Below are 15,265 nucleotides of genomic sequence, written 5' to 3'. Positions count from 1 at the left end.
TCTATTTTTCCGGAAAACTCTTCTTGACCATTCGATATGATTTCAAAATGAAATGAGGACCGCGAGGTGATGATGTCATTTTTATATCATCACAATTTATCACAAGTGTCATACATGAAATCGTGATTTATTTTTCAGATGCAGGTGAATGAGGTGAAGATATATCCCTGTTACGACATATCTAGTCGGAGCAAACGTTATTTCTCATGAAATTTTATCAAATAAAACGTACGATTTATTTTCGCATACCTGAAAATGAGATGTCTTATTTTCTGATAATGAAATGCGTAGAAAAATAGATTGATAAAAATTTTGGCCGACAATTGTCCTGTATTTTTTTTTTTTTTTGTGAAGAACGCGAAATACGATTTTCTGAGATGGACAAAGAAAGCTATAGGTTTAAGTCCAGTGCAAACCGAATATTGAATTAAACCACTCCGACATAGCAATTCTCCACAAATAACATTACTCGAAATTAGTTTAATTCCCAGCATTCAACAGACAAATTAATAAAGAGTATTTGTTTATCGGTCTTTGTTTTGGAGATTAATGACAAAAATCATTTCCAAACAATAAATGCACAATCCTTTCTCAAGAAGTCTGATGGACTTAATTATAACTCATTGGCCCCTTCCAGGAGGTCAAGCTGGGCTTTTGCAACATCATTAGTTATTTTCAGTTTGAGTGCCAATTTAACTTTTTTGTCAGTTATTTCCTTCAATTCACCTGCTATGTAACGTCCGAAGAGGACGTCCTGGTCCTCTTCAGACTCTATTGATCTCATTACAGTCCTTATTTCTGAAATGATTTCATCTTCGGTGTTTTTTCCTTTTCCCTTTTCCTTCTTCCTTTTGGAGGGAGTTGGAAATGGTGACTCTGACGCAGTACTTTGAGTACCTTGGCATTCAGGTGGTGGCGATTCTACCTCATCAAGGATGACGGACATTTCTTCATTGATCTGTATGTGTATTTAAAAAGAATGAGAACAATTTATGAACCATTGATTTTTCTTCTTCTACAGGTGCCATGAACACAGGAAGAGTGGCAAGAGATCGCAAACCATTTTCAAGACCGATGGAACTTCCCGCACTGTCTAGGTGCTCTCGACGGAAAGCATGTGCAATTACGACCACCAGCTAACAGCGGCTCTACGTTTTTTAATTATAAGCACTCCTTCAGCGTTGTGCTTCTTGGACTTGTAGGGCCAGACTACAAGTTTCTGTATGTGGATGTCGGTACAAACGGGCGCATGTCTGATGGAGGTGTGTTTGCTCAAAGCTCTCTTTGTAGGGCATTAAACGCAAATCTCCTGAACATCCCTGATGCTGCAACCCTTCCAGGCAATGATGCTGTGCAAGTTCCCTACTGTTTCGTAGCAGATGAGGCTTTTCCTTTGAGGGAGAACATCATGAAACCTTACGCACGACGGAACATGACTGCAGATGAGCGCATATTCAATTACCGACTCAGCCGGGCGCGCCGAGTAGTCGAAAATGCCTTTGGCATATTGGCGAACAGGTTTCGAGTTTTCTTGACCTCTATCGCCCTCAGCCCTGAAAAAGTGACCAACATCGTACTTTGCGCATGTGCCCTACACAATTTCCTCATCACGCACAAGTCAGCGAAACATGTGTACTCGCCACCAGACATAATTGACGCTGAAAACCCAGTTTCTCACACCTTCATCCCGGGAACATGGCGTTCCTCAGCCACACTACCAAAGAGGAATGTGGGGAGAACAACGAATGTCTCCATTGCTTCGAAGACCATCCGAGAGACCCTGAAAGACTATGTCAATTCCGCTGATGGAGCGGTTGCATGGCAACAAGATATGGTTTAATTGTATCTTGCTATACAATTCTACGATCATTGCAATTGCATTAATGTGTTTTGATGCACCCAAATATACCACCAAATTGTTTGGTGAACAATGTAACTTCTGTGGCGAGATGTACAATTTGAACCAAATTCAGATCGGAAATACATGTGTATGTTTCAAGGTACCGTTGTGCTAAATTCTATGATAATTTATTATGATTATTATGAATTCATTGGAAATACATGTTACCTTCAGATTTGACACAGAAGACCGTGATCTAATGTGTGGTTCCAGAAAGGCTAGGTTCTTCAGGATCCATGTCTGCCGAGGGGTGTTTTGCTTGGCCGAAGATCCACTTGAAGGTTGACGACGAAGGCGGCTAAACTGCGTTCGTAGACTGGTCGTGCGCTGGGAAATTTCTTTTTCTGTTGAGAGTCATGGAAATTTCGAAATTGTTAAAGTACAATAATGTGAAAATATTTTCACGTCACAGGTCTTTATGTTGATAGAAAGTATGATGTGTATTTTTGGAACCACACATTAAAGGTCTTTGCGCGAATGACAGATGAAATAAACAAAAAACAAAAACTTCGTTGGGGGCATAGAGGTGAAGAATTGGGGTTGTTCAGTGCAACGTATAATGTGTTCACAAACTTACTTTTGGACCTTTGAACAAGTTAAAGACTACAAATGAATGTGAGCATCTCTTAAGGTTGAAACATAATTTTCTGACAAAAGAATTAGAAATTGAGAATGTACGTTTGAAGATGCTATTTTATTGAACAGCTTAAGTATGCAGGAGTAGTATCTCTACAAGCTATATCATTATGTAAATAATATAGGGCAGAACATGTCCTATTACTATGTCCTATATATCCAAAAGGTTTTTGTTTGAATGGCTGAAACAGAAGCACGTTGAACTGTATCATTTGAACTACACTAGTATATGTTTTGTAGGCCTACATGTACATGATGTACAAATAAAATTTGAGCATCTCTTAAGGTTAAAACATAATTTCCTGACATAAGAATTCGAATTTGAGAATGTTACATTACGTTTGAAGATATGCTATTTTATTGAACTGCTTAAGTATCCAGGAGTAGTATCTCTCCAAGCTAATATCATTATGTAAATAATATAGGACAAGACATGTCATATCATATTATGTCCTATATATCCAAAAGATTTTGGTTTGAGAGGCTGGAACAGAAGCACTTTGACCTGTATCCTTTGAACTATGTTTGGATCACCTACACGTACATGATGTACAAATAGAATAAATCATTGGAAACTTGACGCAAGTGTTTCTTTATGTGTCCTTTTATGTGTCCTCTAGCTTGTCGACTGAAATTTCGGGACTAAAAATGTTTTAAGTAAAAGTTCTTTACCCTTAACAGTTAAATCCCACTTTTTTCCATCATTCAAGAAGTCTTTTAATTTCTATCTATATCCTTTATTTCATTTAGAAACGCACGTACACGCGATCACATATAATTACGGTACAAACACTTTTATAGCCTATACCATCTGCGCTGATCCGAACCTTCGTATTAGTCAGCGGTGTGCGAGAACACGATTTCGAGAAAAACAAACGCGTTGAAGTTTGGGGTTCATTTCAAGTCTAGTTTGAAGAAAATTCTTGCTTTTATTCCCGATTTTTTTTATTAATATGAAGAGAAAGGCAAATTCCAGACGATTCGTATAACATAATATGTACATCAAAATATTTCTGAATAAAACTACAATGATGTATTGCTACGTTCACAAAACGAAAGTCTTCCGCACAGAAAGAGTCGAATAACCGGTAAACGACGGTTCGGAGATCGCACTCTCAGCAAACTGACGTATCGGGGTGATATGACAGTTTGCTGAGCGCTTTCTCCGAACCGTCGTATCCTATTCTGTGTCTTAATTTGATAAACTGTAGTAAAAAATACGTACACAGTCTAGTTTTGACATGCATGATGAACACTGCTTCGGGGGGGGGGGGGGGGGGGTTAAGAGGTTCCTCTGATTTTTTTTTTTTTTTACATGAATTACGCTTCAGGCGTCAGACGAGTGTTCTGTTTAATAATGTAAACAAAAATCCCTGTTGAGGTTAGAAAATATAGCTTAGATAAAATCAGTTTGCATCTAATTTGTATCAAGCTAAAAGTGGTTAAACAGTGTATTCTGACCTGGCGATACTACACCCCTTCTCTGAGCGCGACCCGGAGTTTCGCGTTAACCCACACCGACGTACACCTATATGAATAGCATACGATGGTTCGGATGAGCGCCTACAGCCAATTCGCAATCAGGCAAATGTCGTAGGCCCGATATAAAATTTCTTTCTTAAACAACAAAATCCGGTTTCAAATTTTTGTGAGAGAAAAGAGTGTGTGCTCGGCTTTCCTAAAACGGCAAAATCTGCAATTCGAAAAATTACCGAATTTGACATAGAGGGATTTATATGACGGTTCGTATGAGCGTCGACGTTATGACCTTGGTAATTTTGTTTTTCCACATATAGGCCTAATTATTAGTTGCATGTGTGTGGGTGTGTGTTTATGTGTGGGTATGTATTTGTGTCTTTTTTTTAGTCAATGCCAAACATTTACAGCCAACATGCTAAGTACCGTAAACTGGGGGGGGGGGGGGGGGGACTGTGTGTGAGTTTGAATGATTTTTTTGTTTTTTTTTTTTGTTTGGTATTCTCTTTCTTGTTTATTTTTCTTGATTATCTCTAGTCTACTCTAGACCTGGGGGTGGTGTTTCATCAACGTTTATCAGCGCTGAAAACTTGAATTACCATAGTAACAGTCAGTGACCAGAGCATCTCAGCCAATCAAAACCAAGGATTTTATTGAAATTGTCAGCGTTGACAGTTGTCAGCGCTGACAAACGTTGATGAAACACCCCCAGATACTATTTATTTTCTTTTTCTTTTAGTAAGTAGGTTAGAGATGTAGGAGCTCAACATGTCTGGAACGCATAAAGAGGATTATGCAGTGCATCTTTTTTTTTGTCATTTTGTTTAAACTGTCAGCAAGGAGTGCAGTGTGCATATACACTGCTGTTCATAGGTTTAACACACACATACACAGTTACAAGTGTACATAGCTTTTCAATATCTACTGTAGATGGCTGCTTAATATCTGTGTGTACATACATTGTACAACCATTGCAAGCTAGACATACCCTAGATGCCCAGGTCACTTCCTGTCTGCAATGTCCCGTGATGTCTGGCTTATATGCAAATTAGCAACTATAATGAATAATTACTTTATAACAGTCAATCATTTGACAGTTACGTAATGTATGCAGTATTCTACAGCCAATCAAAATAGTTTTTGCTGTTTTGGCCATTGCTGATGAGAGTTTTGCCAAGTTAAGTTTGCATGCCCCCCAAAATTTAGTTATTCCTGCTGTTAACTTTCGAAGAGTGATCACCATGTACTAGTGTCTGTCACAATTCTGCTTCTGGCACGTGCTTGTGCTTCAGTCACCTAGCTATAGCTGTCATAAGTGATGAGTTTTGACTTCTGAGATTACACTACTTCACTGTAGGTCACCTACTCGGTCTACGTAGATTCTAGTTGTGTTCTGCAGTTGTCTATACTGATTCTGATGATGGATTTATTTTTGGATTGAGTATTATTTTGAATAATTCAAGCCTCGGAATAGCAGGCACTTCTGTGACGCTATGAATTCATTACTACTACAACTAGAATCTACCAGGGTTTTTCATAGGTCATGCCATCGCCCTAGCCTAGGCGCAGCAGCTGTGTATCAAATATAAAGGCTAGGCATTGACGTCTGAACCTGCCATCATTGCAGTACTCGTGCACGGGGGTTCCTTAGTAGGTTTTAGTTACTTGACTTCTAGTATAGTTGTTCCCGTTTTGTTCGACGACACCGGCGCCCAGCACAGCAGTGTACATCAGTGGACAGTGAATACCAATCTCCTAGTTTCATCGTCAGCGGCCATTGCTTTCTTCTACGAACGATTTCTAAATTCTACTTTCTAACCTATGTTAGCGCCTATATGTTAGCCTAGTACCGTTGACGGACTGCTACACCGGCATACCGTGCTAACGGTAGTTAGTACTGCTACTGTACTGGCACTGCTAACCGCTAGTGCTGGACTATCCTACAGTGATACTGGTAGTGGTACAGGTAGCTTTAACATAGAACCTATTAGGTCCTAGCTGTGTTAGACTTTTCTCATTACCTTAATATAGTGTCTACCTGGTGGTACTGTAGTACACCATGCGTGTAAATAAATTACTACAATCCATACATGTAATGTATTATAGCGGCGGCCTCCCGCTATACATGTATAAACAGTGCCTGTAGTTGTAACTACTGTTACTTTAATATTACTATGTGGTAACGTTACAGTAGTAGACTAGTTAGTACGCTGTTTATACTAGTCCCCGCTGGTTAAGCGTAGGCTACTGACTGATTGTATTCAACCTTGCATAGGGATTAGGGTAGGCTAATCCGTAGTCTATAAAATGTTTCTGTTTTAGTCTCGATTTTGTCGGCCATTGATGAGTGTTAATGTAACAGTTTAAGCGGCGGCCTTCCGCTATATAAACAGTGCCACAGCTTCCCTATCATGGTATCATTGTGTCAAGCCTAATTCTTTTAAATTGCCTTTATTGTAGACACGCCACGTTGTAATACTAAGTGCAGCATCTGGAATTTTGGTGGCCGAGGTCTCTCGAATAAATTGGTTACACACAGCCAGATTTCAATTGAATTGTATACCAGTTCAGAGTGTACCAAAGTATTTGTGTTGTGTAATGTACATCCTAGTAGAATAAGCCTACGTCCTGTGAATCCCGTGATCAAAAGTGTTGGGTGAATGGGCATGCGGAGTAACATTGGTCTTTTTAGTTTTCGCTAGTTTTGTGAGCTGAACTGCATAATGTGAATTTTGTGTGTGTGTGTGTGACTGAATTTTTAAAATCAGTGATCAATCCTTTTGGTTACAATTAATCATCGGTCATCACACACTCATATGAATACTCTCAATCTTTAACGTTAGGATAGAAATAGTTCATAATCATATAGAAATGCCAACAAAAGCAACCAACCAACAATACTGTCATGCCTAGGGCCTAACGTTTAAATCTAGACTAGTCTGTCTATGTTAAAATACACTTTAGAGAAGTCTACAAGTATACAGGTCAGGCAGCACATAATTATTTTCATCAGTCAACCACGACGATATGAAGCATGCATTGCCACTCAGTCGCCCTGGCCCTGTCCACATCCCTGCGGCTGCGGACACGTCTGCATCACTAGCCGGCTACTAGCCCGGGAACCATGCCGAGCAGACAGCCTAAACGAGATAGATAGCAGAGCGTGCGGAATCTGCAAATTAACGTGTTTTAGTAAATAAAGAATAGAATTAAAAAATATTCTTAACCTGTACAACCAACAAGAGCTGCAATTAATTGGACCGCTTTATTCCGCTTCTCTCTGTCGGCGTAGCTGGGGTCTGCTACCGCGTATAGGCAAGTGTGCTCCTCCCACAGCTCAAGCAGTCTTTCATCTCTCTCCTGTGTCCAAAATGTAGCCATTTTGATTTGCACGGCTCGCTCGATCGCTCGCGCTAACGCTATACAATAGCGTCGCACTATAGTGTAGCCATTACTTTGCTTCGTGGTATCGATACTTTTTGACGTCAGTACAATGCTGAATCGTGATTGGCTGTCACAGTCTACGACCAGTCGTGAAAATTCGACATGTTGAATCTTCAAGACTGAGCTTATGACCGAGTCTTAAGACTGGAGACTGACAAGGCTCTGACGTCACACTTCTAGTCTTAAGGTCTTAAGACCGGTGAATCCGGGCAAAATCGTGTAGTGTGCGGCGGGCTTTAGTCAGAAATTTGCTTATTCCCGCCCCTTCCTAAGTTTCTTCCTAAGTCTACTTAGGAAGAAACTTAGGAGGATTTTGAAAATACCACTTAGGAAAAAATCCTGAATTAGGAAGAAATGTCTTCCTAGGAAGGATTTCAGAATACCACCCGAGGTCTATGACGAGGATCACTCAGACGATGTCGATGACTACATTCACGACGTCGATTACGACGATCACAAAGTCGATGACGACGATCACGTAATGGTACCCCACCCCCTGGGTGTGGCACACTAGCTCTAGCATGTTAATTTCACGTCACTCTTGATACGTGTTCATCACGTCATATAAGCGACGCAATTATGACGTAAATTTCACGTCAGTTTTGTGTAACGTGTTCATTACGTCATATGGATATACGTAATGGATTTATGACATGAATTTCATCACGCGATTCATTTATGACATATTTCACGTCAGTTTTATAATGTGTTCATCACATCAAATTTGCGACGTATTTAGAACGTGACTTTCATTATCTTTTAATCACCTCATATCTGCGACGTATTTAGGGTCTGAATTTCACGTCAGTTATGTTAGCAATATATTTTTGACATAAATTTGATATCACTTTTCGGACGGAGTTATCACGTCTTGTTAGCGACGTATTTCACGTGTTCTTCATGTCATATTAGCGACGTATTTATGATGTAAATTTCAGATTTTGATGTGTTCATCACGTCATGTTCGCGACATATCTGTGACGTATATCTCAGTTTACATTTGTAACATGTTCATCACGTCATATTAGCGGTGTATTTATGACGTAAATTTCACGTCAGCTTTGCGACTATTTATCACGTCTTGTTAGCGACGTATTTTTGACGTAAATTTTACGTCAGTTTTGTTACGTGTTCATCACGTATGACTATATTAGCGATTTATGATGTGAATTTGCCGTCAGTTTTTTTATGTGTTCATCACGTCATGTTAGCAAATTGGCCACTTTGATCTTAATTTGTAAAGTCATGCTATATAATCACTATTTTCTTGTACTCACGCAGTTTCTTTAAAACTTGTGAATTACGTCATGATAAATGAAAAATAAAATTCACAATTTAATGATTTTTTTCCTTTCAACAAAGAAGAAAGATCTTTGTACCTGATTCAAACAATTCGCGGTATGTTTTTCACACATTGTTACATATAATCTAAAATAGGCCTATTTTGCGTCATTAGTAGTAATGACGCAAAGATAAGAAACCATAGGACACGCGATTAAAGATCAAGAAGAAAAAAGACATTTCATTCCTTCTGTTACTTTCAAATACTGTGGTAATTGTTTCAAACTGCGACTATCAAGCATCTTAAATTGGTCATTTATCAGTCACTTGATTTCATAACATACTGTTTCTTGAAAACCAATGATTTCGTTTTTACCTTGCACGAAAATTTGACGGTTTTACGTTGGAAACAGTTTCAAACCCGTTTGCAATGTAATGTACGATTTCCCCAATAACGGATTCTTTATTTTGTCGAACCTCTCCCAGATTTGTAGCGAGTAACAAAAATCGACGAAATCGACGGAACAAATACGAGGAATTTTCTCTCCTTGAAGAACACATCGAATACAGTATACTTTCCCGATGTTTCTTTACTTTGCGTCATTACTGCCAAATACCAAATTTACTGGGAATTCAATGAAACTTTCAAAATTCTGCGAATTCGATTTCATCATCGTAATAATGGAGAGACTCATTACACAGAATAATTTCGATTTAAAACATGATCGTGAACCAAATTGTCTACTTTGATCTTAATTTGGAAAATCAAAATCAGGCTATAAAATCACTATTTTCTTGTATTCATTCAGTTTCTTTTAAACTTGTGGAATGCGTCATAAGAAATGAGAACAAAATTCACAATTTAATTTGTTTCCTTTTAACAAAGGAGTTTTGTACGAGATTCGCGGTGTGTGAAAACGTTTTGACATTTAATTACTATAGGTTTACATTGTGTCCTGACGCAAAGATCAGGAACCATAGGACACGCAATTATAGATCAAGAAGAAAACAAAGCATTTCATTCGTTCTATTACTTTCAAATACTTTGGTACTTGTGGGAAACTGCAAGTAATTAGACTATCAAGCATCTTAAATTGGTCATTTATCATTCTCTTGAATTCATAACATTCTTTGTCTTGAAAACCAATTATTTCGTTTACCTTGCACGAAAATTTGACGATTTTACGTTGGAAATGGTTCACAAACCCGTTTTCAATGTAATTTACGATTTCCTCAATAATTGATTTCTTTATTTTGTCGAACCTTCCCCGGATTTCCAGCGAGTTACAAAGTAGAAAAAAATCGACAGAACGAGTCAAGGGAATTTTCTCTCCTTCAAGAACACAACGAAAATGCTTCCTCGATGTTTCTGTCCTACGCGTTATTCCTGTCAAATATAAAATCTGCAGGCAATTCAGGGAAACTTTCATTAAACGTTAATTCGATTTGAAGTAGTTTGGAGAAAGAAGCACAATTTCGCGTATATTAAGAATGAAGAGAATCATTACAGATACTAATTTCGCAAAGTTCAAACCTGTTCAAACCAGTTAAAACCAGTTGAGACCAGTTGAAACCAGTTGAGACTACATGAAACCCGTTGATACCAGTTTAAACCAGTCGAGAACAGTTCAAACCAGTTGAGAACAGTTCAAACCAGTTGAGACCAGTTCAAACCAGTTGAGACCAGTTGAAACCATTTGAAACCTGTTAAAATCAGTGGAAATTAGTTGGAACCAGTTGAAACCAGTTGAAACCAGTTGAGACCAGTTAAAACTAGTTAAACCAGTTTAAAATCAGTTGAAACCAGTTGAAACTTTAACTGTCAGGCCCCTACGGTCTGGGCCACCATGTGGTCAGATGAGGTTGCTTCAATAGTAAGCTACACATTTGCACCGATCCCAATGTGGCCCAGTCGGTTTTGGTATTTTTTTTTTTTTTTAAATAGAGTAATACAAGGTTATGGAGCATTTTACATGCGACCTTTGTAAATGGCAAGAAACACCTACATTGCCACTTTAACTGTCAGGCCCCTACGACCTTGGGCCACTATGTAAGTGGTCAGATGAGGTTGCTAATATCCTAAGCTACACATTATATCCACCCCCAATGTGGCCCAGGCCGTTTCATTGCCTCAAAATAACGAAGATACAAAAGGATATGTAGCATTTGATATATAACGTTTGTAAATGGCAATAAACACCTATAAATTATTGTCAGTTTAACTGTCAGGCCCATACGGCCTGGGCCACTATGTGAGTGGTCAGATGAGGTTGTTTCCATTCTAAGCTACACATTTACACCGATCCCACTGTGGCCCAGTCCGTTTTAGTCATGGCGGGCGCAGCCGTGGGGGCTGTGGGGGCTCGGGCCCCCACACTTTTTGTGCACCATACAAAGGAATACATCCGGTGTCATCACTTTGGGCCCCCACACTTTTTTTCAACCCGGAAGTACGTAAGTGGCACTAATATAGAAATAGATAGGGATCTTGAAGTATGGCGGCGGTAAGTTTATGTTTTTTCTCTGAAGACCTTTTTTGTTTGCTTGTCAGCTGGAGAAACCCGGAAGTGGACGGGAAGAGATGAGCTGAGGACCCTTTTTTTATGCCTCCGCCACGAAGTGGTGCCGGAGGCATTATTGTTTTCGGGTTGTCCATCCGTCCGTCCGTCCGTCCGTCCGTCCGTAATGAATTTTGTGGCAAGCGTAACTAAAAAACCTTTTGAGGTATCCTAATGAAACCTGGCATGTATGTGTATTAGGGAATGAAGTTGTGCCCATCAACTTTTGGGTACACATGCTCAAGATCAAAGGTCAAGAGGTCAAGGTCAAATATGTAAAATTTCACTATTTTTTCCATATGTATTCATTGCCTGAAGATATTTTCTTGAAACTTAGTGTATACAATGTAGGTGTTTCTTGTCATTTACAAAGGTCGCATATGAAATGCTACATAACTTTGAATTGCCTTTATTAAAAAAAAAATACTAAAACTGCCTTGGCCACATTGGGATTGGTATAAATATGTAGCTTAGGATGTTAGCAACCTCATCAGACCACTCACATAGTTTCCCAGGTCGTAAGGGCCTGACAGTTAAAGTAGCAATATAGGTGTTTCTTGTCATTTACAAAGGCCGCATATGAAATGCTACATAACCTTGTATTGCCCTTATTTAAAAAAGAATATCAAAACAGCCTGGGCCACATTGTGGTCGGTATAAATATATAGCTTATGATGTTAGCAACTTCATTGGACCCCTCGCATAGTGGCCCAGGCAGTAGGGGCCTGACACTTAAAGTGGCAATGTAAGTGCTTCTTGCCATTTACAAACGTTATATATCAAATGCTACACATTTCACGTCAGTTTTGTTACGTGTTCCTCACGTCATATAAGTGATTTATCTATGACATGAATTTCACGTCACTTTTGCGACATGTTTATCACATCATGTTAGCGACGTATTTATGACATAAATTTCACTTCACTTTTGTCACGTGTTCACCACGCCATATTAGCGATGTATTTATGACGTAAATTTAACATCAGTTTAGTGACGTGTTCATCACGTCAAGTTCGCGAAGTAGGGCCTACGTATTTAGGACGTAATTTTCACATCAGTTATCTTACATGTTCTTCACATCATATTAGCGATGTATTTATGACATAAATTTGACGTCACGTTGCGACGTATATATCACGTCTTGTCAGCAACGTAGTCATGACGTAAATTTTATGTCAGTTTTGTTACTTCATCACGTCATATCATCGATGTATTTATGACTTCAATTTCACTTCACTTTATTGACGTATTCATCACATCATGTTAGCGACATATTTATGAGGTGAATTTCACGTCAGTTTTGTTACGGGTTCATCATGTCATATTAGCCATGTATTTCTGACGTAAATTTGACGTCACTTTTGTGAGTATTTATCACGTCTTGTTAGAGATGTACTTATGACATTAATTTTATATCGGTTTTCTTAACGTGTTCGTCACGTCATAGCAATGTATTCACTACGTGAATTTCACGTCAATTGTTAATGATAAAGAAGTGGACGACGCAATTACGGTTACAAAACCTACGTCGGTTACGACGATCACGACGTCGATGACGACGATCAAGAAGACGATCACGATGTCGATGACGACGATCACGAAGACGATGTTGACTATCGCGACATCAATGACGACGAAAAAAAGATGACGACGATCACTAAGATGATATCGGTGATGATGAGCACTAAAACGATGACGATGATCACGATGACGAAGATCACGAAGACGATATCGATGACGACATTCACGAAGACGATGAGGACGATCACGACGTTGATTACGACGATCACGTAGTGGCACCCCACCCCCGGGGTATGTTTTCACTTTAAGTTCACGTCACTCTTGATACCTGTTCATCACGTCATATAAGCGACATATTTGCATTTCTTTATAGTAATTGCTTTCATCATTTCTTTTCAAACTTATCCATCTCTCCCTTGCTTTCCTTTATAATACAAGTTTCTCTTCTTCCCTTCCATTGTCTTTTAATGAACGCTCTATTTTGTAAACCTTTTGTTTTTGTGGGTTGAACTTTTTGAATACTTGAGATCAGTTGAAACTAGTTGACACCAGTTGAACCCAGTTAAAACCAGTTTAACTAGATGAAACCAGTTAAAACCAGTTGAGATCAGTTCAATTCAGTTGAAACCAGATGAAACCAGTTCAAACCAGTTGAGACTAGTTCAAACCAGTTGAAACCAGTTGAGAAATTAGTGTGTGTAATGAGTCTCGGCATTATAACGGTGATGAAATCAAATTAGTCCATACTGAAAGTTTCATTGAATTCCCAGTAAATTGGGTATTTGGCAGTAACAACGCAAAGTAAAGAAACATCGGGCAGTATATTCGGTGTGTTGTACAAGGAGAGAAAATTCCTTGTATTTCTTATGTCGATTTTTGTTACTCGCTAGAAATCCGGGAAGGTTCGACGAAATAAAGAATCTGTTATTGGGGAAATCGTACATTACATTGCCAACGGGATTGAAACCATTTCCAAAGTAAAACCGTCAAATTTTCGTGCAAGGGAAACGAAATCATTGGTTTTCAAAAAAACAGGATGTTATGAATTCAAGTGAATGATAAATGACCAATTTAAGATGCTTGATAGTCTAGTTACTCGCAGCTTGCCACAAGTACCAAAGTATTTAAAAGTAATAGAAGGAATGAAATGCCTTTTTCCTTCTAACTCTTTAATTGCGCGTCCTATGGTTTCTTATTTTTGCGTCGTTTGCGTCATTTGCGTCATTAGTAAATGACGCAATGTATTGAAAATTATTCGTAACAAAGCCGTCAATTTTGTCAATCTGATTACAAAGCTATTTTGTTCAAAAGAAACAAAACTTTCATTTCTTATTACGACGGAATTGAGAAGTTTAAAAGAAACTTGAAGAAACTTCAGGAACTTCAAGAAAGAGTATGTTACGGAATTAAGTGACTGATAAATGACCGTTTTAAGATGCTTCATAGTCTAATTACTGGCAGTTTAAAACAAGTACCAAAGTATTTGAGAGTAGAAGAATGAATAAAATGTCTTTTTTCTTGTTGATCTTTAATCGCGTGTGCTATGGTGTCTTATCTTTGCGTCATTACTACTAATGACGCAATGTATTGAAAATGATTTGTAACAAACCCGTCAATTTTGTCAATCTGGTTCCAAAGCTATTTTGTTCGTTATTGGTTAAATCGTACATTACATTGCAAACGGGTGGGAGTTCGTTTGCAACGTAAAACCATCAAATTTTCGTGCAAGGTAAGCGAAATCATTGGTTTTCAAGAAAGAGTATGTTATGAAATCAAGTGACTGATTAATGACCAATTTCAGATGCTTGATAGTCTAATCATTTGCAGTTTGAAACAAGTACCAAACTATTTGAAAGTAGCAGAAGGAATGAAATGTCTTTTTTCTTCTTAATATTTAATCGCGTGTGCTATGGTTTCTTATATTTGCGTCATTACTACTAATGACGCAATGTATTGAAAATGATTTTTAACAAACCCGTCAATATTGTCAAACTAATAAGAAAGCTATTTTGTTCAAAAGAAACAAAATTGTCATTTCTTATAATGACGGAATTCAGAAGTTGAAAAGAAACTAAGAAACTTCAGGAACTTTAAGAAAGCGTATGTTAGGAAATCAAGTGACACAATGTATTGAAATGTAATGTATCAGTATAAATGACCAGTATAAATCGGCATAAATATATAGCTTGGAATGTTAACAACGTCATCTGACCACTCACATAGTGGCCCAGGCCGTAAGGGCCTGACAGTTAAAGTGACACTATAGGTTTTCTTGCACTTTACAAACGTTATATATCAAATGCTACATATCCTTGTATTTTCGTTATTTTGAGACATTGAAATGGCCTGGGCCATATTGGGGTGGGTATAAATGTGTAGCTTAAAATGATGCCAACCTCATCTGACCACTCACATAGTGGCCCAGTCTGTAGGAGCCTGACAGTTAAA

The 15,265-nt window shown here is 38.4% G+C and overlaps 1 protein-coding gene across 1 annotated transcript; it reads left to right on the top strand.

Moving 5' to 3' along the window:
- Positions 1–1,026: 1,026 nt before the first annotated feature.
- LOC139712162 (uncharacterized) lies at positions 1,027–1,840 on the top strand. Its single transcript, XM_071624000.1, has 2 exons — positions 1,027–1,054; positions 1,098–1,840. The coding sequence occupies exons 1-2, from the start codon at positions 1,027–1,029 to the stop codon at positions 1,838–1,840; spliced, it is 771 nt and encodes a 256-aa protein (XP_071480101.1).
- Positions 1,841–15,265: the final 13,425 nt, after the last annotated feature.

This window comes from Diadema antillarum, unplaced genomic scaffold (genome assembly GCF_040938485.1).
Source record: "Diadema antillarum isolate AM-2024a unplaced genomic scaffold, OU_Dant_1.0 seq00001766_RagTag, whole genome shotgun sequence".
In the NCBI taxonomy this organism is placed as follows: domain Eukaryota; kingdom Metazoa; phylum Echinodermata; class Echinoidea; order Diadematoida; family Diadematidae; genus Diadema; species Diadema antillarum.
Note: the sequence above shows the minus strand (reverse complement) of the source record. Positions and strands in the feature narration are given on the sequence as shown.